Raw genomic sequence first — 25,301 nt, 5'->3', positions numbered from 1 at the left:
ATCCGATTCTGGAATTACAGATGATGAGTTTATAAATTTCATGTAAATTGTTTGGCGTAATAATTTTTGGCCATTCGAATCATTTTGGGCTATGCTAATTCCTGAATACCGGCTCTGGAAGTACCATAAATAATGACGAAAAACGCTGAAGTGGAACTTACTTCGACATCTCATGGAATGTTCAATCGATTGTCGCACGCTAAGATTGAAATTCGATATGTTTTGTAGTTTCGGCATTACAGGGTAATGAGTGATTAAAATCTCAATTTGCCGTTTAAAACGACGATAATTAAAATAATGTCATGAGAACTAAAACACCTAAGAATATCCATGCAAAAACACATGCTTATTGATAAAAAAAAGGTATCATCTCACTGCTAGGTGGATTAATCACGTTTTTATAAATGAAATAACGTGATACAAAATAAACGAGTGAATAGGATTTAGACAAATTAGTTGAGTCATTGCATTGACATACTCTAAAATTTCTCCCCTCGCACTGACAATTTCTCCCCTCGCACTGACAACTTCAACGAGAGTTCTTCTCTTTTACATATATACACCACTGTTGTATAAAGTGTTCGCGCATCATGAGTGAGCGTGTTTATTTTCTTCTACCTCTAGCACTGAATCGCACCAAAGTGCTAGAGCAGAGCTCTCAAATTCTCTGAGGTGAACGCAGATTTTTTCACAAAGGTGTACACGCCGGTGAACACTCTGGTGTATGGTTTGCGTAGAAGAAGCGTGGGCACGCAAAATTAGCAAGGCCTGGTCTAATCTCTGTTGATTGAAGTCCGCAGAAGTGTTCGCTCATCATCACGCACCAGTGATCACTTGGGTGTATTTAGGCGAGAGCGATTCATGCGAAAAGAATGTGGTTCTCTCGCGCCTGCTTCTTTCAACACAAGCAGACACTTAAAGTCTGTCTAATGTACACTGAGAAGAAGTGCGCTTTCCTCTTTGTGTGGAGCCTACCGAATGCATCCGCAGTGTAGAAATAAAAATGACACATTGGTGTATCACTCTAATGGAATGCCATCACTGCTTGCAGGAACATTAGCATTGCTATTCACATTAGACAGCCGACCTTCGTGATCATTGCTTAAGGGGCGGGGAGGGTCACTTTTGAAAAACCATTTATTTTTTTCTTTGTACTTTCTTATGGTGAAACATTTCCAGAATATTCTGTGACATTTTCAATCCTATCGGAACGAAACTCAGCAAGTTATGAGCTTTTATCTTTGCTTAAGAAATAAGAACTCGGCGCGCAAGCCTAAGATTTCTGCTTCGATTGACTTAAAGACTTGACCAAACATTCTTGAAATGTTACATTATAATAAAATACAAAGGGAAAAGTATGATTTTTTGAAAATGTTCGAGCCGACGGGTTCCCTAGAGTAATAACTTGTATCCTTCGATTTTATAGACAAAAAACATTAATCGCGTTTTTCTCGAAAGCAGGTTTTGAAACTCCGTGTCCATCGTCATTCAAAAACTACTGTCCCATTTTTTCAAATTTTGCACACACTTTCTAAGGAGTGTATCGAAAATAAGCTATCCACAAATTTTTTTTTCAAATTACGATTAAAAACGATATTTTATTCAAACTAAAAATTGATCCTTTATTGTACGAGGTTAAACTTGAGCATAATGAAAACCGGATGAAATTTAAGTTATTCCTTAACGAATTTTCGAATTATTCATCAAATTCCGTTCAAATTGTTGCATCGCATTTTTTGGACGCTTGAGCCCAGATTTTTTTGAATTCCTGCATGTTCCAAGCTGCCTTACCAGTCTTCTTAAAGATCCTCTTCACAATTGCTCAGTAACGTTCCATCGGTCGAAACTGAGGGCAACTTGATGGATTGATATTTTTCTCAACGAAATTAATTCCCTTTTCCGCAAGCCAATTGAGAGTGGTTTTGGCATAGTGAGCCAACGCTAAATCCGGCCAAAACAGTGGTGCTTCTTATATAAAGGCAGCAATCTCTTCTGGAGACACTCAGATCCATAGATTTCTGCATTTATAGTTCCGGTAGTGTAAACAATTGTTGATTTCAAACCACAAGAACATATTACTTGCCATATCAGTACCTTTCGACCGAATTTCTCCACTTGAATCGGCCTGTCCGCATCGCTCACATCCTCCCAAACGACGACAGTAAAGTATTGTGGATCTGGAAGGGCTTTTGAGTTCTCCTTTACATAAGTCTCATCGTCCATCAAAACGAATGCATCCGGACACTGCAAAAGACGCGAATACAATTTCCGGGTCTTGTTGCTGCTCGCTTCTTCTGTTCTACACTTTGTTTCTAGATTTTCTGCTTCTTGTAGGCCTTCATGTGATTTCGCCTCTTGATACGCTGGATCATTCTGACACTCGTTCTTGCTTTTTTGGCCCATAAATTAGCAATGGCGACAGCAATCAAAACCAAAATATTACACTCTCAGGTTCAAAATGTAAGAATTTTCCTAAAAAAGGGCCTAATGCCAACTATAAGACATCACACAATATTTTTAGAAACTGTTTGGAATCATTCTGGCCCGGGTTGGCGGTTCATTGCATAAGGCACTGGTCTCACAAGCCAGTTGTCGTATGTTCGAGCCCCGACCTGGAAGGATTCGTAGTGTCAGTAGATTCGTAGCACCAGCCATGCGATGATTCTGTACACTCTGAATCCAAGGCTTTGCTTTGGAATCATTTTGACGTTTAAAATTTTTTGGATTGGTTTCGTTACCTTTCGTTTTAAATTTATAATTTTACTGAGCAGTTAATTTGGAGAACTTAAAAAAAACAAAAAAAAGAATTGTTACTATTTCGGCACTAGCCCTTCTAAAAACAAAATGCAGACCAGGGATGCCATTTATACAGATTTATCTGTATTCTATATTTACAGATTTATCTCTATTGAAGATTTAAATTTGATTTAAATCAGATTACAGATTTTATACAGATTTTATACAGATTTCTTAAATTTAATACAAATTTGTAAAGGTTCATAAAAAGTGAGAAGTAAAAAGTTAGACTTTTCGCTCTGAGTATCTGTTAGTATTTGATTACAGTACTTCTTTAAAAGTTTATTAATCAACGAATCACATGTTAAAATGGAAATCTTGTGTGAAAATATTTGATGATGAACACTGATAAACATTTATATTAGAATTTTAAACCAATTTGTACTAATTCATTTCATTAGTGAAAACAGATAGAGCAGATACATCTTTCTACATGTTCTATGAAAATATCTGGCATCTCTGTGCATAGCCGATGAAACACACACACACTTAACAGTGTTATGGTGACGTATAGCGGAATGAAACCAGTGCTACTAGATTTGCCACAATGGTTATTTCATTAGTATTTAACACGCTCTTTCTGGTAATATTCGAAGCCGAAACAGTTTTATTGAAATATAAACATCAACAAACTAGCTCAAGACGACTCTACGTCTTAAAAAAGCCTAATACACAAATCGATAAAAATTTCATGTTCAGGATCGTGTTTTTATACGTGATACGGAAAAATCAAACCAAGCACATTCAAATAGTCGTATAATTCTTCAATCAGGCAGGTATGGTTAATTGAGTGAATACGTTAATTTTTTGGTATATCGGAGCATCGTTCCTGGTTCTGGAAGTACCGGCTCGTGTGCTCTAAATCGGGAATTTCTCAGACACGGCCAGACCGATTTTCGCAAACTCAGATTTAAATGAAAAGTGTTATGTTTCCATAAGTCGGTGTAGAGTTTTATCCAGATATGGCTTCCGGTTCCGGAAATACAGGGAAGTATGTATGAAATTGTAACCTGGGATATAAAGCAATAATGCAAAAAACGAAAAATTCTAATTTTTTACGTTTCGCCTTCGGCTCATCAGTGCAATTAGCAGATTATGTTGATCTGCTAATGCCACGTCACGGATCAACATAATCCGCAATTCTAATTTGAAAAATTCTAATTTGAACGGGGAAAACAAATATATGAACACAATTATGTAATGAAAACCGGAAAATGTTACCGCATAGACGGGACTCGAACCCGTAGCTAACTCCTAACCGGGAAAATAGTTTTACCAATTAAACTACCGTGCATATGAAAACACATGAAGAGAAAGTTCAATTGACTAGACGTATAGACGGAAACAAATTCAACTGAAACATAACATATACATCGATCACGAGTCTATATCTTCCCATCTACTTTGCCTCACGATGGGAAGAAATAGACTCGTGATCCATGTATAAGAATACGCACAAAAAGTATGCGTCGAAGGTGTCAAGCCATTATTAACGTTGAAGGGGATTGGACTTGCTATTAATGTATTTGCATGTAAGTTTTGAGTCTAATAAAACGATATTCAAAACTATCTTCGTGTTGAGTCTTTTCATTTTCTCACAACAGTGACCACGCGCTTATGTAACAGACTGTTGCGTAAAAACCGGATTGGTAGTAATTTTCGGAGATCACAGTAGTTCCGCTCTATTCGTTACAAACAATTCTTCCGATCGAGCATTGCATCGTGTGTTTTCGTTAACTCTCCACTAACAGTTGCGGATGCAACTTTTAAATATGCATAAGTATATTGTTGTGCACGGTTGGAAAACATATCCCTGACAAAGTTCGTATGGAGATACGAACAGATATATTTCATCGTGTGTGGTTTCATATTAATAAATAATTCATTGCTCGATTTCACTGTGTGCCTTGGAAATTACCATCACTAGTAAATTGTTTATATTCATGCTTATTGTTAATCAAGTGTTAGTTAGTGTCTTTCCATTACATGCTGGATTTTTTGTTTGATTAAGATGTTGAGGAATGCGATATCCTAGAACTCTACCTCTTGAAGCTAATGATTCCATTTTTGGAAATTACTTTCTTTAGTATAATATCCAGAATCTAAAATCTGATACTAAACAGCTCGACATTTTCAAAATCAATCATTAGTTCGAATTTCTATAGCCATACGGATAAACATGATAATGAAACCTTCGATATATCAACGTTAAACGTTAGGATGCTCATTTAGGATTAAAACCAAATCTTAGGTGTTCGGCTAAGCCACTAGATTGCTAACCTATAAAAACGAGATTTTAATGGTTGAGTTCATTTTCTCATCAACAGGCAGGATATCATAAGGAAAAGAATACAATTTATAACTACCAACTGTTTATGGTGCAGAAAAATCCAGTGGCCGGCGGTTCATATACGGACACAAGTAAAGCACACAATGATGATGTACAGCGGAAAGACTCAAAAGTAATAGTGTAATAAATTAATCATTGCATTGCACTTGCCTTCCTAGCAGTCATTTGCACCATTCTGAGTTAGCTCCCGTAAAAGTGATTTTCAGATAGAGGTAGCACGGTATATCCGTGTTAAATGTAGATAGTATATGAAGTATTTACCGATGTGTACTAAAGAAGAAACCCACATAATCGTGTAATTATAGCTTTCTGATATTAGCACAAACATCACACTTTTTTTAAATTTTTGATTCAATTTTCATGTGGTTCCACTAGCCGTTCGAAAATTGTATAAATGAAATAGATCTACTAATATGTATGTGTATTAGGGTGGGACAAGTTTGTATGGGAAAAAGATGAAAAGGTTTATTTTCTCGCTCCAATTTTAGCTCGATCGGAAAAATTATATTTTCGCGCCCGAGGTTTAAAGTATGTATGGGATTAAGTATGGAGAAATTCGCTTTTAACAAAAAAAATCGGCTGGAGATCAACCTATGAACTCTAAAAATCAGTGCATGTTATATTTTCTTAGTAAATTTAACGAGGAAGAAAACTTTAGAAGACCGCAAAACAATCCGACGTTTGTAGAAAAAGTTATTAAAGGAAAACCGGCACAAGGTCCGAACAATGGCTCATTCCTTAATATATCTAGCACCACTGATGCTAGTATGGTGGTAATATGATTGTCCTTTCTTTTATTATGCTATAACGGTTGATTTGAGTCTTCACAAAAGTTTTTCAGTTGAGTATGAAGATTATAAGCTTTCAAATGAGCTTAAGCTTGTTGATATTGGCTTATTCACCAAGAAAAGTGAGCGTTAGAAAACAGTGCGTTTTTCGGATACGCCACGTATACCATTATATCTTTAGAGCCAGAAGTGTCAACCATTTGATCTTCGAGCTTGATCAATGGCTTTATATTTGCTTTAAAACTAACCATGGCTTGTTGAAATCGGTTTAGACATCTCCAGGAAAGTTGAGCGTTACGAAAAAATTACGTTTTATTGGTTTTATCACTTATATCATTATACAGGGTGGCATGTGACCGGGAAAATTGGAAAAACCGGGAAAAAGTCGGGAATTTTAGTGCACATCCAGGAAAAAAATTAGTAGTCCTAATCTTCGTAAAGATTTTCAGCATCATGATTTTCCTGATCACAGTTGGAGACAATACTCTATTTTGTGTTTGAGTGAGAAGTTCAATGAAACATCGTATTGTCCCACACAGGTTTGATGGTACACAATCCATTGGAGATGGGGTCAAAATCCCATGTTTCGTTCAACAATTTTTGTAAGGGTTTGGCAACAATTTTTAATGGATCAGAAAGCATTAAAGCTTTCTTAGTTGTTATCAACAGCACATCGAAGGGATGCTATTGCTGGATTTCTGTTAAATTTCAGAATAAGTTGTCAGAATATAATTGCAAAAGAAATATCAGGTAACAATCATGGAAATTTCTTAGGAGCCTTTATGTTTTTGAGTGGGCTAATAATTGTCCTAATTTCATCATAATGTCATCTTGAGACAATACTTGTGTTGTAATCTTGATATTGATTTCAAAAGGATTCATAAAATTAAAAAAAGCTGTCGACTTTGACCTTGTCCACCGTTTGCAATGAGTATTTGATTTCCTTCTTTGAGATCAGAAATTGGTTCCTGAGAGTTTGTGAAAAACCTTAGACAGGTGTAGAAGATGGTTTGATTTGTTCAGTGAATGTTTAATGTTTAATTTATATTAAAGATGGATTTCATAGTAGGATCACAAGAATGCGGGTGTTGATGTCGACGAAGAATCAAATTAAGATCATCTCATTCACTAGAGGCATAGATTGTTGTTGTTTTTCCAGAGCGACAAGAGTCCATTTCAAGAATTTTAGAAGGATTTTGTTCTGTTTCGCCAAAGTTCAATTTTGAAAGAATATCGTATATGTTGTTAGATGGAATCGGCAGGAGAAATGTTTCTAATTCATTTTTAACCTTAGGTATACTTTTTTTAGACTAAACTAGGCTAATATAGTATTGGAATACACTAGAGATGGGCAATCCGTTCATGAATAGTTCAACGAGTTATATCTCCTCGAAAAGTGAGTGAATTGGAGTTCTTTATTTAAGAATGATAGTTCTATGTATAGAAATGAATGTAATCGAAATTTTTGAGGATGTATACAAGTTAGTTGCGTTTTTTCGGAATGTTTGCTGGCCCGAGGTATCTGGTAGAAGTTACACACATTCGTGACCTTTGATAACGTAACTATGAAAAGAGAATGATTGTTGGTAGAAATACATGCAAAAAGTACTTCCTATCTGTGCGGTAAAATTTCATTTTCAATCGAATAATATAAGATGAAAATGAAATTTATGGCTCCTGACCGTCAGCATATTCCTACTAATGCATTTGACTTTTGCTGCTATTTTCAAGTGAAGCTCCCAGAATTCATCGTCAGTTGAATTATCGTACCTAGCCATTTGAAGTTTTCCTGGTCAATGCCAAGTAGTCTAGCTGCTTCATTGTCTTCGCTGTTGGTAGTGAGCAAGTGCGAATGAATAGAAATTTACACTGAATGGGACTGATATGCGGGTATTTCACATATGGGACAGACATGAGTTGAAACTGAGCTTCGGTTGAAGGTGTGAAGAGTGAAGAACTGAATGCTGCTCGTTAGGTACACCAGGGAACGTTGTGTGTGTCAGAGTGTGAAGTTTACTGAAGTAGGGTGATAGTCAATGTGTTCCACATTCAGTTTCAATTGAATTGAATGAAGTTTTACTGCACTGCTCACTATTATTGAATCTGTAGTCTGTATCTCTCATTTTATTTTCGAAGAAACATACAAAGTTTCAGCTGAACGAAATCAAAAAGGTTAAAACCGGGATAAAACAAATGATATATAAAAAAAGAACGAAAGAACGGTTTATCAGAACTAATTCTTTCGGTAGAAATTCTTTGTAATGAACGGTTTTGCCCATCTCTAGAATACACTCCTAGTTTGAATCCTAAGAGTCTTTAGAACTACTGATTTTCCAGATAGCCTAAGTAAGACTTATTTAGTGGTAGTCTTACAAAGAACTGAATAGTTCGGAAAACCGATTCAGCCATCTCTGAAAAAAAATGATTGCTCAAAAACTAGATCTAGACGAACTGATTCGAATGGTATATGTCACTCAGCCCTCCGGGCCTTGGTTCCAAAATCGGTTTTCACAGTGATTGCATAACTTATCTATATGAGAAAGCCAAGAAAGACTTCTTGCCATTGTAATGTGCACTTGGCATCATGAATATTTTCTATTTCTAAATCGAGATACCCAAAAAATAATTTATTTCTCAACTCTCGATGTTCTTTTGGATATGGGATTTCTAGAAATATTCAAAAAAATACTGAACAAAGGCGATTTGAGCCTGTAAAAAAACAGGGATTTTTTTGTCTCGCGCACCGGGAAAACCGGGAAAAAACGGGACATTGAAATCGGCAATTCACTTGCCACCCTGATTATATCTTAAAAACCATAAGTGATAGCAATTTAATCTTCAAATTTGATCAAGTTGAGAAATTGATGCCAGTTTCTTTTCAAATTCTTTGATTACTATTTCCAGTATCGGAATAGCTTAATTAGTCCCGATTGATAACAGAGTATCCCAACCGATCTTTCATACTCCTACTTAGGAATTCTATGAGACATGCAATACATTTTTTAATACATACCGGATCAAATAATCTCGAACTCCTCCTGATAGTGTGGTCACCGTAAAAACAACTATGTTTTTACATTACTTGCTTCAAATCTTTCACTTTACGCACATGAAGTCAGGCACAATATCAAAACTAACACTAGCATACTAATGGCGTTTTCGTTTTTAATTTGCACTACACCGGTGCAGTGCTACACTGAGGCATGAATAAACGAACAAAAATGACGAAAACATAAACAGTAACCATTGACTACAATTAACGATTCCATTGCACAGAGCTACACCAAACTTTTGATGAGTGCTACACCAGTGGTATCGGTGCAGACAAAGTGTAGCACTGGTGTAGTGCTATAGGTAAAAACGAACGGTTTCAGTGCAGCTTTCGCTACACCGCACCGGTGTAGTGCAATTTAAAAACGAAAACGACATAAGTTTTTCATGATTTTCACCTGTCAAAATTCAATGACATTCTGATAGTCCACGAATTAGAGTGACGCTACTCTTGATATTCTCAAAACAATGGATTCGAAACAATTTCGTGTGTTTATTTATAATTACCTTTTGATGTTCCGAATTAAGTTCGAGCATGCAGCTTCTGAATTCCGGAAATGAATTCTGAAAATTGGTTTTGAAAATGATTTTTGATGCTGACTTTTGAAATTAAATTGTGAAACTGAATTCAGGTACTAAATTCTGATTCAGAAGTTAGTTCTGGCCAGGTTTCAAGTAGTAGTTCAGATCTAATATTTATTTCCAGAATCCAGATCTAAAATTCCGCACCGTAATCAAGGAACTAAATTTAATTCCAAAATTTTGTCAAGAAACCTTTTCCAGAATTCAGATTTAGGATTCATTTTCAGAGACATGGTTTTAAGTTTTGAATCTGGTTTCTGAAACTGAGCTCTGAAATAATATTCTAAACCTGAAATTATATTCAGAATTCAAGTGGACCACAATACCCAGATTTTTCCTCGGTTTCGCAATTTATTTTTGGAATTTTGTTTCAGAATCCAATTCAAATTCAGTTCCAGAATCCAGATACTGTTGGCTAAGACGACAACTACATCCACGACATCCGAAAAGCGCATGAGAATGCGACTTGGGTGTTTGCGGCTTTGTACCACACAATCCGTCGTCACGGGTACGAGAAAGTAAAGTAAGTTTGCAGAGTTGTCCTAATTGTTTCCAAGAGTTTGAGAAAAAATTATTTTTGAGTTTTTATGGCTATCTGAAACTGTTGAAAATTGAATCATATTGTTGATAGCATTTCGTTATTGTGTTTAGTACAACTCGAGATTTTCACGATTAAATTCTACCCATTTTCCCACAGAGCGAATTTTGAAAAGGCGCCCCATAGTAATGTAAGACGTATTCATACGTGGTATGGGGATTGCGCCCCACTGAAAACAACCATTTGTTGGTGGTATGCTAAGCTTAAACGTGCTCGTACTTACACTATGAAGAAGCTGTTATCAAACTAGATTCCGCGTTTGCTCACGGTGGATCATAAACTGCGTGTCGTTGATTCGCACCGCAGTTAGGGGGTGAAACCTGGATCCAGCACTACACTCCGGAGTCGAAGCGGTCGTCAGCCGAGTGAAATGAAGTCGATGAGAACTGACCAAAGCGACCAAAAATGCTTATATGGGCCGGTAAGGTCGTTAATCGACTAACTTGAAAAACTTAAGACTACCAAAAGCGAACGTTGTATTGACCAATTGCCGCGTTCAAAGAACGAAATCGGTGACAAACGACGCCAAATGAAAAAGTAAAATCTGATGCCTATTTCATGTAATGCCAACTCATGTATAATATTGTGGTGTTCTGCAAAATAATGTTCATCGATCAAGTTTGTTTGTGCATCAACTAGTATAATTTACAAAATGAAACAGTTTCCAAGTCTGGTCAATTCTGAAAAAATGAAACGAGCCTCATGCCGGAACCGAAATACGGGAATCGATATAATCGAAGTCGGTTCGTATGGCCATCAGCTAATATGACCTACCATTAGTTATAGGTCCAATTTAGAATATTTTCTACAATTTTATCATAGTATTTTAAACGACGGTTCGAAATTTTGTACACTTATCATCGTATAATTCGCATCCGAATAAAATTCAGGAGTTTTGTATGAAACAACAAGACCTTTCATTTGAACCTATGTTTATGAACATCGGTGTAACTATCTCTTAGTAAGTGAGTTCCACTTTGGAGTATATGACCGAACCTATTTCTGGTACTACCGGAATGCGATACCGGGAGCCAGGGTAGCCGGAATCGGTTTAATTGATCTTCTGCAGACAATGACCACCGATGGGAATAGTTTATAACCCAGTTAAGATTTTTTTCTCTACTTTCACGACAGCCACCCATTACTTGATTTGCCATCCCATCGTTGGTTTAGTGAGCAAAAAATAATTTAAGTTTTCTCAATTCCATCTCCGAGACCCAAGAATCGATTTGTCACCCCGAAAAACGTTGTACACGGGGCGTATGCCTCCTTCGAACGCTCTCCCCCTCCACCATATTCACCGGATATGCCCCCCAATGCTACTACATGTTTGAAGCCTAAAAAAAATGCTCCAAGGAAGGAGATTCTTCTCCAATGAGCAGGTCATCGCTAAAACAAACGCTAATTTCGAGGCAAAAGATAAGTCGTTTTAGCAGAAAGCTATTGAAATGTTAGAAAACTGTTGGACCGATTGAGTTGCTCCTGAAGGAGACTATGTTGATGAATAGAGTTGAGTTTTACAAAAAAAAAGAAGTGGTTTTCGTAGTTTCGACGTGTTGATTCACAAAATTTGAAATACATTATTTCTGTATAAAATGTTCAAAACGACGTATGTAACAATGAGACATTCTATTTGTTTACTTTCTCTTTTGATTATTACGGCACTCTTAGCAATCCTTCTCTCCAATCATTTACCGATAATAATAACTAAAGCTCTATCATCTTTTAATCTGCTCTGGAGAAATTGCCGAAAAAAGCAGGAATATTTCGCAATAATCGAAGGAGAAAGTAAACAAAGAGAATTTCTCATTGTTACATACGTCGTTTTGAACATTTTTTACAGATTTACTAAATTATATCTACAACAAAAACTAACGATAATCTAGACAAATAAAGTTTGTTCCGAAATATTTAAAGCGAATCTGTCAGGTCCGCTTTGTCATACAATCGTAGAAAGCACGAAAAAAATCTTTGTTGTTCACACAGTCAATAGCAATGAGGATGACGATGATGATGGTGAGGTTTTTTTTACTGTTTCCTATGCCCCAATGACTACTGATTTGAATACAATGGGACAATAAGTGTGTGATATTCGTCGCGGTTCCAAAGTAATTGATCACTGTCTGGTGATTTATGAATTTGTTCTGGTTTCGTTCATTGGGAATGTAGAATTTCATCGAAGCGATACCTTCAAATTTGAATTGCATTGGCCTAAATAGTTGAACGTGACAAAATCGATTCTCTAGACATGCAATTTTCGTTCCTAAAATGCTACTAATCAATAGCCTAGCCGGTTCCACTCCCTGAAGGCCTCTACTGATTCGATTTACTCTTCGTCGTACACATTCATGTGAACATAATCGTATTCTGCATACTTATATACGTTCTTTTTGTGTCGTTTTTTGCAGATGGATGCCGTGTTCGGCCCGTTGAACTGAAGTGTCTTTGAATTGATAACAAGCTTCTTTGCCTGCCGGTGTGTTGGCGACGTTGGAGTCGAAAAAACTGAATATAGAAGAGGAGGTAGAAAGAAAACTGCACTCAGCAGCCTTGCCCAACAACGATTACACATACATCGAGGACGACGAGGAGGGATAGACTCGGAAGGAGTGAACGCGTGAGAGTCCTGTGCTCTGGATGTGTGACGCTTGCCGTAGATAGATAGATTTATTCACGCTGTGTCAAACAACGGTGGTGGCGGTTTCGGGCTCTGCATCTGTGCACCGGTGTACGGGAAAGAGTCGAACGAGAATAAAAGCGGGTGCCGAAAACACATCTAATCTATGCGATTCTTTTCCAAGCACACAATTGCCTGTAGTGTTCCGTCGAAAGATTCCAGACGGCAGGGAGGATTTTTCCAAAGGCACGTTTCGTTCTAAGGAAGAGGGTGGATTTTGTTGAGGTCGATCGGGTGCACCACTTGCATTTTCATCACCCATTCAGCTAGAAGCTAACGGAAGGAAAAATACGAACTGAACGAGTGATAGGTTAATTATAGTGGCATTTATTTATCCGGAAGGGGGGCGCTTATCAAGTAACGAAATTGTCAATTGAGACAAAGTGTTTCGAATAGAAAGGAAAAAAAAAACATAGCCATAGTGTAGTTGACTAACGGAGGGAGGAACCATGCAATATTCTTAGAAATCCTATTGAAGACCTTTTTGGAAGTATTATTTGATGGAAGTGCTTTTGCGTTCTAGTTTGTTTCTATTAGACGGCAATAAAAAAAACTTAAGTGATCGTAATAATTATTTTTGGTGCAAATTGTTCCGATGAAACTCAACGAATGGGAATGAATATTTGAAATGGTAAAATATCACTGAATATTGTGCACTATTCAAGTAGAAATTAGTGTGAAAGTGAGGGCAAACGTTTCGAAGAAACAAGACTATCAAACACTGGCAAAATAACCTATATCAATGCATAGTGAGGATGAACTAATCGCCCGCACTCATAAACAACAAACGACGCAGCAAATCACGACCGTAACGAAGGTCGTGCGCGAGGTTAAACAGTTGGGACCGGATGGACAACCATTTGACTATGTAGCAATGCCACTCGACATGGGACCAGATGGACAGCCTCTCGACTACGTGTCGATGCCAATGGGAATCTACACGACTAGGTCACAATTCATGAATTACAATCACTTGGATCAGCAAGAGCACTTAGCTGCCGCGGCAGCCGCAGCAGCTGCATCTCAGTCGCATCTGCAACCCGGACCGAAGGGGATGGGTGGGCCAAACGATAAAGGACAGTATCAAACTCATTATCAGGATTATGAGCATTATTCGCAGTACGCAGATTCCGGCTATGACCCGGCCGGTGTGCATCATCCACCACACCCGCAGTCCTACCTCGGAGAATACCAGATTAACGACCGCTCAACGCCGCATAATTCAAGCGAAAATAGCGAATCCTCAATCCCGCTTCCGATGAATGTGCCTCAGATGGGCAATCCGTCAGCCAACATGCTACCGCCGGGTTATCTACAGGGTCAATACGACGAAATGGGTGAATATGTAATAGCTCCGTCACCCGGTGGCCCAGTAGATAGGCTCTACCCGGATAATCCATCCGCTATGGTCTACGGTTACGTCTCAACTCCTCCCTATGGCACAATCAGTTCACATGGTCATCTCGATCCAACTGGTTCCAATGAACCTACGTATGCCACGAAACAACTTGCATACGAAGCAGCAGCTAGTGCCAGTCAACGAGGCGTACCACCGGAGGGATATTATGATGGTGAAGACGACCTTTCGCAGCACATGTCCAATTTGCAAATCCACAATCACGTATTTCTTCAGCATCACATCATAACATCGCCCGGAGGAAACAATCGTTCGGCGGGCAACGGACCTGAGGGCCCAGATCTTGAGGATCAGCGCCAAATGAAATGGCGTGATCCAAATCTAACCGAGGTGATCGGTTTTCTTAGTCATCCAAACAATGCCATCAAAGCTAACGCAGCCGCGTATCTACAACATCTCTGCTACATGGACGATCCTAATAAACAGCGAACTCGGACTCTAGGGGGAGTTCCCCCATTGGTCAAACTGTTAGGCCACGATAACACCGATGTTTATCGGAATGCCTGTGGTGCCCTGCGAAATTTATCCTACGGTCGTCAGAATGACGAAAACAAGCGTGCAATCAATAGTGCTGGAGGAATTCAAGCCTTGATCCATCTGCTGAGACGTACCTCTGAATCCGACATCAAAGAACTAGTAACTGGAATCATTTGGAACATGTCGTCTTGCGAAGATTTGAAGCGATTCATTATCGATGATGCCATTCTTGTAATTGTGTCGTACATCATCATTCCCCACTCGGGTTGGGATCCGACAAATCCAGGCGAAACTTGTTGGAGTACGGTGTTCCGGAATGCCTCGGGAATCCTGCGAAACGTTAGTTCGGCTGGAGAATATGCGCGGAAAAAACTTCGCGAGTGTGAAGGCCTAGTCGATTCACTGCTGTACGTAATACGGATAGCAATCGAAAAGTCCAATATTGGCAACAAAATTGTGGAAAACTGCGTGTGTATACTTCGGAATCTTTCCTACCGTTGCCAGGAGGTGGAAGATCCTAACTACGACAAGAATCCGATTCCGCATCACAGTAGTGCGGACGGATCGCACGGTAGTGTAATTGTGAGTGCGGCCTCTTCGAAAGGCGAAAATCTTGGCTGCTTTGGCGCGAGTAAGAAGAAGAAAGAACAACAGGCCGCGGCGGCTGCGGCACAGCAAGCCGCTGAACCGAAGGATCACCCGATGGCAAACGGGGACCCGGCCCGGATGGCATATAAGAACACGGCACATTACAAAGGTAAGCGTAAAGTTTTTTATTGTTTAAACGGGTACATGTCGGATACGAGTAAATTTTTTTTTAATCAATTACGTCGGTTCCGGGTATAAGAAATTTCACCCGAGTATCTGTACTTTACATAAATATGTTTACAAGTTGACGAGAAGAATTTTTTATTGCACAACAGCTTTTCCGAAAAATAAACATTTTGATTCAAGGGGTTTTGACATTCGTGCCTAGGACCAGACCTGACAACTGGCATTTTTTTCTAGAAAAACATTTCTTTTCTTCATTAAAAAAAATTATCACACCGTAGTTACGTGGAAAGTTATGTGAATATTTTCCACCCTACTATTTTTTTAATAATATATTTAATAAGACACACTGCCTTAGCTCTAAGATGCTGAAGTCAGACCCTATTTTTCACGTAGGTTTTAATGGAATCAATTTAATGCATAATCCAGTAAAAATTCAGGAATCAGAACAAATTGGCTCAAATGGCACGTTCCCCTTGATATTTGGAGATTTGTGCCTTGCCATCAATATGTTTTTAGCATCATTTTCCCGATATATAAAAGGGAAGGATTGAAGGGAAATGGTAAGGTTTGGAGAACTTCTGAATAGCTCGGTGAATTGGCTGTTATTGGCATGACCTCTTGTACCTTTCCAGGACGGATTTCGCATCGTAACAAGAGGCCAAATCCCTCCTAAACAGAGCTGGAGAGTCGTGACTTCTGATAAATGGTAGCAAAAAAAATCTTTCTCGTACACATCATCATTGTTAGTACCGGTAGAAACGAAACTTTTAGATTTTCGACCACAACTACGTATGGTCTGCTTCTTCCGTAATTCGGACACATTCTTCGTCCGGAAATGCAATCGCACATTTCGAACCGGGTTAGCCTTTCAATGCATAGAGAACTGGTCTTACAAGCCAGTTGTCGTATGTTCGAGTCAACGAAAGTAATATAATATCGAGACATTGTTTTTTCACAATCACAATTTAGCTGACCCTTTTGCTTTTCGTCACGATTTGGAATCTCCACCTTCTTATAAATCGTCAGTAGCTTGATGAACGGTGGTAGACGACGTTGATGACGTTGATGACAGTTTTAGCGTGCGAGTATATTGGATTTTTGCGATGCGCGAACTAAAATTCAACATATTGCTTTTCGTGCATCAACGATATTTTAACAACTGAAGAACAACTGTCAGAATCGAAAAGTAGCAAATTGAAGTTGACCAGTTTTTTATCGTTACACTTACTCTCCTTACCTAACAGCTATAGTCCTGGGGTGTCCTTTGCTGTATCAAGAATACGTCTCCACATAACTCGGTCCATGGCTGCTCGTCGCTAGCCACTCAAGGCACGGATGATTCGGAGATCACCCTCCACTTGATCGATCCACCTTACTCGCTGCGTTTTCTTCTTCTTGTGCAAGTCGGATTGGATTCAAGAACCATTTTCACTGGGCTGTCGTCCGACATCCTTATGACATGCCAAGCCCATCGTAGACGTCTGATTTTAGCTGTTTGTACGATTGGTGGTTCTCCTAGCAGTTGTTGCAATTCGGGATTAATACGCCGTCTTCACGTTCCGTCTTCCATCTGCACTCTGCCATAGATGGTCCTCAGTACCTTTCTTTCAAAAACTCTGAGGACGCGTTGGTCCTCTGCAAACATAGTCCAGGTCTCGTGGCTATAGAGAACAACCGGTCTAATGAGCGTTTTGTAGATAATCAATTTCGTGCGTTGGCGTACTTTTCTCGATCGAAGGGTTTTTTCTGAGTCCAAAGTACGCACGATCCCCTGCCAAAATACGTCTATGAATTCCTCTGCTGGTGTCATTATCGGCGGTCACCAGTGAACCCAAATACACGAACTCGTCAAACACCTCGATATCGTCACCGTCTATCAATATTCGTGGTGGGAGGCGATACAATATATCGAATATTTTTTGGAAAACTTGATCTTTTTCTTTGTTTTGAAATGTTCCTCTACGCCGTTTCTTTGCATGGCTGTATAAATCGACATCCCGAGAAGCAGCTGAAAGTCCAGCACATAAGTTTCATCGTCCATTATCACGCAGGAAAATACACGAATAGAAAAAGTTGGAGACATTGTTATTTTTATATTAATAGTACGTATCGAAAAAATATGGTTTCTTCTGAAATATTCGCTTCACCTTCGTGACCTTCTGATGGTTTCTGAGATAAGTTTTTGTTCCGCTTCCAGCCTTCCTAGATGTTGTCAAACGTGTATCGAAAGATTTAAGAATGTTGAGGACGGTGCTTGTCGGAAAATCAATCATTATTTCAAGTATGATAACTGACAGATCCGCATTTTTATTGCGACCCCATTCAATTGCTTTTCGCACTTGCTCTTCTTCTAACGCTATCTTCGATCTAAAAACTTGTAGTATCACCAAAAATTGATTTTACACAATGAATAAAATGTAGGAAAGTCTGATGTTTGTAATGCCTTCTAAGAACAATGTCCACAGGGTAAATGCGGTGGTGGTATGAATAAAACAAACTCCAATATATAGTAAGTCCTGATTTCAAATTTGAGCATTTACTGTTTATTTTTGCGAATTTCTAAAGATATGCGATTTTAAAAAGCGAATTTTCAAAGTTATACGAGACGTGTAGAACCGGTGTTTTCTAAAAAAAAATAGTCGACTCTCTGGGACTGTTTTTCTAATTTTTTTGTCGATATAATATTAGATCACAACGTTTAATGCTATGCCATGCTAACCATGACAGATGCAAACTAATTGATCTCGATTTGTTATCTGTCAGTCGTGATGTTAACAAGGCTTTTTTGTGACAGATCTTTTCCAATCAAGAATAGACTGCACCCAACTCTTATAGCGTTTACAAATAGATATCCAACGCCGAAAAAAATTATTTGAAACTATTATTTTCTTCGGATTCACTATGCTCGAACAAATTATGAGTACAACGAGCCTTTTGTCAGCTTGTGTTGCATATTCAATCACCGCTTCAATTCATTCGACTTTAATCTATCACGAAATGTTGTCAAGAAATTGTTCCTAGGGTTACTTACTATACAATGAGTTTTAGTTTGAGTTATTTTAGAAAAAAATATATTTAGGTACATAAAATGTATCATTTGGATGATTGTAATCTGTTGATGCAAAAGAAGAGGAGGTTTTATGCCTGTTTAAAAGCAAGTTTGACTTCTTCGTTAAGTTCACATGAAGTTGACCCCTCCTAAATAAGCTTGAAAACATATCGAAACCCAGTGAATAATTTGTTACTAATTAGTTACGATCGATGGTTTGGAGTGCTCATTTTTTATATTTTTACTAGTGTTTCGCTAAGTACACCCAACGGTACTAGTTAGCCACTAATAAGCAACAAATTATTCACCTATTTACGTTATCATCGCAGATAGATGCTTCGATAAGTTCATGTTCATTTTAGGAACAATGTTGATGTATTTTTTTTTCTCTAACAGGAGCAGAGCAACTGTGGCAGCCCGATGTTGTACATTCCTATCTTGCCTTACTGCAGAGTTGCTCAAATCCGGAAACACTTGAAGCGGCAGCTGGTGCATTGCAAAATTTGGCCGCATGCTACTGGCAGCCGAGTATAGAGATTCGTGCCACCGTACGAAAAGAGAAAGGGCTTCCCATTCTTGTGGAGTTACTACGGATGGAAGTGGATCGGGTGGTGTGTGCCGTCGCGACTGCCCTTCGAAATCTAGCTATTGACCAAAGAAACAAAGAATTGATAGGCAAGTATGCCATGCGGGATTTGGTCCAGAAGTTACCATCCGGCAATCCACAATGTGACCAGGGTACCTCGGATGACACGATTGCAGCCGTGCTGGCCACGCTCAATGAAGTGATCAAAAAGAATGCTGAATTTGCCCGATCCCTTCTTGAAGCCGGTGGAGTCGAACGGCTAATGAACATGACCCGACAACGGTCAAAGTATACTCCCCGGGTACTTAAATTCGCCGGCCAGTTGTTGTTCACGATGTGGCAACACCAGGATCTGCGAGATACTTACAAGAAACATGGATGGAAGGAGCAAGACTTTGTAACAAAAACAATTGCCTCGCGGAACGTAAATAGTAGTAATGGAGGAAGCTACAGTGACAATTCACCAAATTCCCCCAACAATACGCTTAACCGTCCGATGGCATCCCAGAGTGGTACCAGATATGAAGATCGAACTATGAAACGGCAACAGAATTCGAACAATGGCGGTCAAGCCATGTCGCTACCGCCCAGTGATGGAACTCTTAAGATGGGTAAGTAGCATTTATGTGGCAGACGTATCGATAAAGGATTTCTAAAAAGCATTTTTTTAATTGTAGGTAGATGAATCCCCAAGCAGACTCCAATTTAGCGGAGTAGTGAGTGAAACACTGAACTAGTAGCAGGAGATTAAAGTGCAACAATAAAACAGGTAAAGATGCCACTTGTAGAGCTCATATTTCTATCACAGAGGCACAGAATAAAAAACCCAATCATACAGTTGGAAACAAAGCTTTCCAAAAGCTTACAGTGTGACTTAATGGGTATAACCGTCAAAAAACCTATGAATGAATAGAATCCACGAGTATGACGTCGTAGAGTAGCTTACAAAGTAATATATAATCTCGAACATCAAACGATCTTGAAACTGGGCAAATTTCGTTGACAATTGGATAGTCCTCATTTACCAACATCAATGCAGTTTTAGAACCTTAACCTTTCTAGAATTCATGAAATTTAACACTCTAACATAACCAATCATCCGTCTGTCATCCATTTACGATACTGTTCTTAGTTCGATTCCTCTTCTGCCAACGTGGTGTAGCAAACTATAAAATCGAAAATGCACCAGTGATAGTAAACTAGGTTTCAACTATAAACGAATGGTTTTTGTTTTGTGAATGGTTCGCATCTCTCAAGTGGCTCAACAGGCTGTAATCTTCATGTGATGCATAGTAGGAATCCCGAAATACGATGTGGGACACATAAATGTTCTGGCTTCGGTCAAAACCGATGTTCATATCCGTGGAGATATTGTGTACGGTAAATATATGTGTTATCTTTCGAGTAACTATAGATGTTGGTTATAGGCTCTATATAATTGAACTAAATGGAGCTTAAGCATGGCAAGTTTGTTACGTTTCCGTCATCAAACGTTTCAATTTTCTATTTTTTCGTGTTTATCCGGAATTACACCATATCAGCATATTACAACATGATGTTCGTATGTATGTTAGGCACCCTGAGTGTAATGTTGTTTACGCTCAATTTTAAAATCCGTGTTATTCCGACCAGGAATCTCCAAACAACTTGAGAGATTGATACATTTACTAGACAGTAGTATAATCAGCGAAAAACAAATATTTACTTTTCACACTCCAGAATAGTCAATATTTGTAAGCACCACCACGTTGGTTCGTCATGTTCCCAATAGTGTCATGTAGTCCATCTGTACTATGTTAACTGAAACTGCATCACCAAATCCCGATCCCCCTTCCCACTCCATTCGCACACATTCTTCCAACACGCACTTAACAGAAATGGACTTTATATCGATGTAACTGGTGACTGGTGACAGTGGTAGCGAGTCAGCAGCAACTGCCAAGTCGGCCGCCACGATGTTTGTCTAAGGTACATTAACGCAGCATTCATATGAGAATAGTATCAATAAAATAATCGAATATTCAACATCAAAATTACACCCCACATAGTGCTGGTAATTCAACACATTTCAAGTGTAGTATATTGATGATCGTTAATGGGATTAGCTAAACAATTTAGACTCATGTAAAAATATTATTAAGTGAAATAATGTGCATACGATCGACCCATTTAAGATTTATACTTAAGTACTCTTGGAGGCGCTCATTCATCCAACTTTTTTGATAACATGAACGACGGGAATTCAAGTGCGTTACGAGAATTTTAAATACCACCATAATGGAAACGATAACAAATGGAACTAATTTGATGAATTTTTCTAAAACAGAATACATTCAAATTAAGTACCCAGAAAAAAAAACAGCAGGAAGAAAACAGCAACAAATTTTTATCCCTAGCTACTATTTTATAGTGTAACAAATAAAAAAAACCACAGGTGTAAATCTTCAGAAATAGTCCAAATACAAATTCATTGTCGAGAAATATTTCGAAACACGTTACAGACGAGCGACTGCCGCAAGGAATTACGATGAAGTAACTCAGAACATGGCGATAAGTATACATCACGTAGTACTGCATATACCAGCAGGAAGATAGTACATGCGAAAACAAGCACCGGAAAAATGATACATCCACAAGCAAGCAGTACGCATTCAGAATCCGTAGATTAGAGTAAATTGAAATAATTGATAACAACTAAAACAACAGTACATACAACTAAGTAACGTAATATTTAATCATAGCAAGGAAGCAAAAAGGCAAGCGAAAGGGTAATACTTTAATGGTCAATTTTATCATATAAAACGTTACAAAACAATATAGCATCACCAAATTCACTTTCACTCACATACACCCACTGTCGCATCATATGAGAGCACACGCATTTAGAGGAACATGAAAATCACGCAGTTAGAAATAGAGACGAAAACTATCTACTTTGCAAAAAAAAAACATCATTCGGGAATGCAGAACAAGGTCAATGGCATTTTCATTTCGTCAGCAGTATATGTACTCAGTCTCGCACGAGAATCTGGAAATCATGACGAGCGAAAAATTTTCCAGTAGAATTCTGTTTCTCATCATTCCATAACAGTACGAGACATCTTTAGACCCACTCTTCGTGTATAGTTTCCTGAAACATGAATGAAATAGCTTGCAGTGTGGTATGATTGAAAGTTTTCTGAAATATCAATTTGGTTTCATACCTACTTTCGGTACAATCAATCAATGAACAAGGACTTTTTTCTTCTAAATATGACATTTATACTGTAATTCAATTGACATTTGCAGGCTTTTGTAACAAAAAAGACAACTATTATTTGACGAAGAAAATTGTACATTACAATTGGTTATGTGATGCGATCTGAATGACAGTAACGATTCATTTGTTTGCATGTAACGTGTCGATTATTGATCGCTAGATATGCGTAAAATAAAAAGCAAACATGAAATTAAGACACTGGGTATTTTCAACTAATTATTACAATTATTCCAAATTATATTATTATGCAACAAATCAAATATACTATCGATAGCGAGGAAAAGTCAGGAATGTGCATGAATAATGGTTATTAGTAGGCAAATGAGTAGTGAACGGGAAATGGTACGATTAAAATTACTTAATCTAAAAAGGATAAAAATATATACAAACAATTAAAGTAAATGTATGTATTCCATGAAAAACCACGACTTACAGCAGAAAAATAATGACAGTCGAAATACACAAACAAACAATTGGATTCCATTCTTGAAAAATAATTATCAATAATTTAAATGATGAAAGAAGATTAACATAAACTAAATTGCATCAAAATATGCTTTTATTTAGTTCCATTTATTTACATTATTTTATAGTATTTTTTTTTGTTCGGGTAGAAGTACACTGATTCATTGGAAAGAATTAAAAAAAGGACAACAAATATTTTAAAATGATAAGCATATATAATTTTTTGAAATGCAATAAAAAGTAAATAAATTATTGATATTCAAAACAAAACTCGTGAAAATTTTTATTCGAAATTATCTGCCTATCTTTTACTGTTTATTTTTCCTTGTGACTTTTTACACAGGCCTAATCTGCAAATTTCGTATGTTAAAATCGACTGGAGCGTTTACTGTTTTGGATGTATCATCACTTGGAAATGAGCTCTAGTATTTTTCCGTTCCAGTTATTCTAATGTTACTATAAAACCCTTCACCCATTATGTCCCAGTATGATATAATGTACTTAAAACTGTGTTTGTTTTAACAGATGCTTACTAGAACACTAGCTGATAGTTCATACTTTCCTTTTCTTGGTGTATTTAAAAAGGCTCTAAAGTTTCAACCTTATATTTGTTTTTTTATACCATTCGACTCAGCTCGACGAACTGAGCAAATGGGCAAAGGTCTCTCTCTCTCTCTCTCTCTCTCTCTCTCTCTCTCTCTCTCTCTCTCTCTCTCTCTCTCTCTCTCTCTCTCTCTCTCTCTCTCTCTCTCTCTCTCTCTCTCTGTGTATGTGTGTGTGTGTGTGTGTGTGTGTGTGTGTGTGTGTGTGTGTGTGTGTGTGTGTGTGTGTGTGTGTGTGTGTGTGTGTGCATGTGTGTGTATGTAACAAAAATATGCACTCACTTTCATCGGAGATGGCTGAACCGATTGTCACAAACTAAGATTCAAATTAAAAGGTCTCATGGTCCCATAGACTGCTATTGAATTTCATCCCGATCCGACTTCCGGTTCCGGAGATATAGGATGATATGCACAAAAAAATGGAAAAAATATGCACTCACTTTTTTCAGAAATGGCAGAACCGATTTCACAAACTAAATTCAAATAAAAGGTCTTATGGTCCCATAGCCTTCTATTGAATTTCATTTGGATCTGTCTTCCGGTTCCGAAATTACATGGTAATATGTGATAATTAGAGGAAAAGTGTGCATTCAATTTTCTCTGAAACAGCTCAACCGATTTCCACAAACTGAGTTTCAGATGAAAGGTCTTATAGTTTCCTAGAAAGTTCAACAACATTTTATCCAGATCTGACTTTCGGCTCCGGAACTAAAGCGTGATAAGTGAAAAATTACCAATTTCATTAATATTTTTTCACAAACGATGATCAAAAACAGGTACAAACCCAAAAAAACTGCCTAATAAATTCTTCTAGTTTGCAAAGCTTGTTAGTTTGTGGAAATAAAAACTTAATTCGACGCTACTGGTCCTCCCTTTCCTGTTCTGGAAGCACCGAAAGTGGTGAAGAAAAACTCCAAAAATAGAATTCACTTCGAATTAAAGCTCATATTATCTTTAAAGCTACTGTGAAATTTCACCCGGATCCGTCCTCCTGTTCCGCAGTTACAGGGCGATGAGTGTCAAAGTTTTCAAATCGCCATACAGAATGACATTATGTACAACACCTGTACGTGGTGGTACGGTGGAAGAAGAAGACATAAAACGAACGATGCGTGTTCTATTTCGTACACGCTATGAAGTTACGGTTACGGATGTCTGCTACTAGTGTGTAATATTGGTAAAAGACGGTGCTGCGGTTGATAAAAAGTATAGTATTTTTAAAAGTGTGTTTTCATAAAAAAATTTAAGTGAATTTAAGTTGTGACTACTAATTTTTCTAATAGTGTTTTTACCATACTTTCAAACTTTGTTGAAATTGGTTCCACATATTTCCACATCTTCGAGATATTGATACATGAATATATAGTATTTTGTAATTAAATTGTTCAAAAACTTTTTAGTTTGTAAACTTAAAAATTGAAGTCTTTGACAAAAATATATATTTTGATAATTAAAATATAATTGTAGAGCATCCGAAAATTCTAAAAATTCATTGAAAAAAGTTATGATGGAAATACTTGATTTTGGGGGTCCTTATTAAACAGTGCGTCATATCTCGACTCCAATGCATTTTAAATTGCTTATGTCTTTGGGATGTTTTCTGGTTTAAACATGATCTACAATTTTTCTAAAGTCATAAATGCTCTATCTCGTATGGTACGCAAAATAATTTTTCAACTCACGTGTAGGTGGATTAATATCAACTTTGATTATATTAAAAGAAGCGGAAGATTTTAAACAGAAATTCTTTTGAAGACATGAAAGTTTCAAAATTGACCCCTGAAGCACAAATAAAAAACGCGTGTTTTGACATGATTGGGTGGTGTAATG

The 25,301-nt window shown here is 37.7% G+C and overlaps 1 protein-coding gene across 2 annotated transcripts in view; it reads left to right on the top strand.

Annotated features, from left to right (window-relative positions):
• Positions 1–23,076, top strand: part of LOC131439648 (catenin delta-2) — a 61,192-nt gene extending 38,116 nt beyond the window's left edge. For both annotated transcript variants that reach the window (XM_058610934.1, XM_058610935.1), the window contains exons 3-5: positions 12,574–15,493; positions 18,956–19,756; positions 19,823–23,076. In XM_058610934.1, coding sequence (XP_058466917.1) covers positions 13,585–15,493; positions 18,956–19,756; positions 19,823–19,830 — 2,718 coding nt within the window. In that variant the 5' untranslated portion in view covers positions 12,574–13,584 and the 3' untranslated portion in view covers positions 19,831–23,076. The remainder of the gene's footprint in view (positions 1–12,573; positions 15,494–18,955; positions 19,757–19,822) is intronic.
• Positions 23,077–25,301: the final 2,225 nt, after the last annotated feature.

This window comes from Malaya genurostris, chromosome 3 (assembly GCF_030247185.1).
Source record: "Malaya genurostris strain Urasoe2022 chromosome 3, Malgen_1.1, whole genome shotgun sequence".
NCBI classification, from domain to species: Eukaryota; Metazoa; Arthropoda; class Insecta; order Diptera; family Culicidae; genus Malaya; species Malaya genurostris.
Note: the sequence above shows the minus strand (reverse complement) of the source record. Positions and strands in the feature narration are given on the sequence as shown.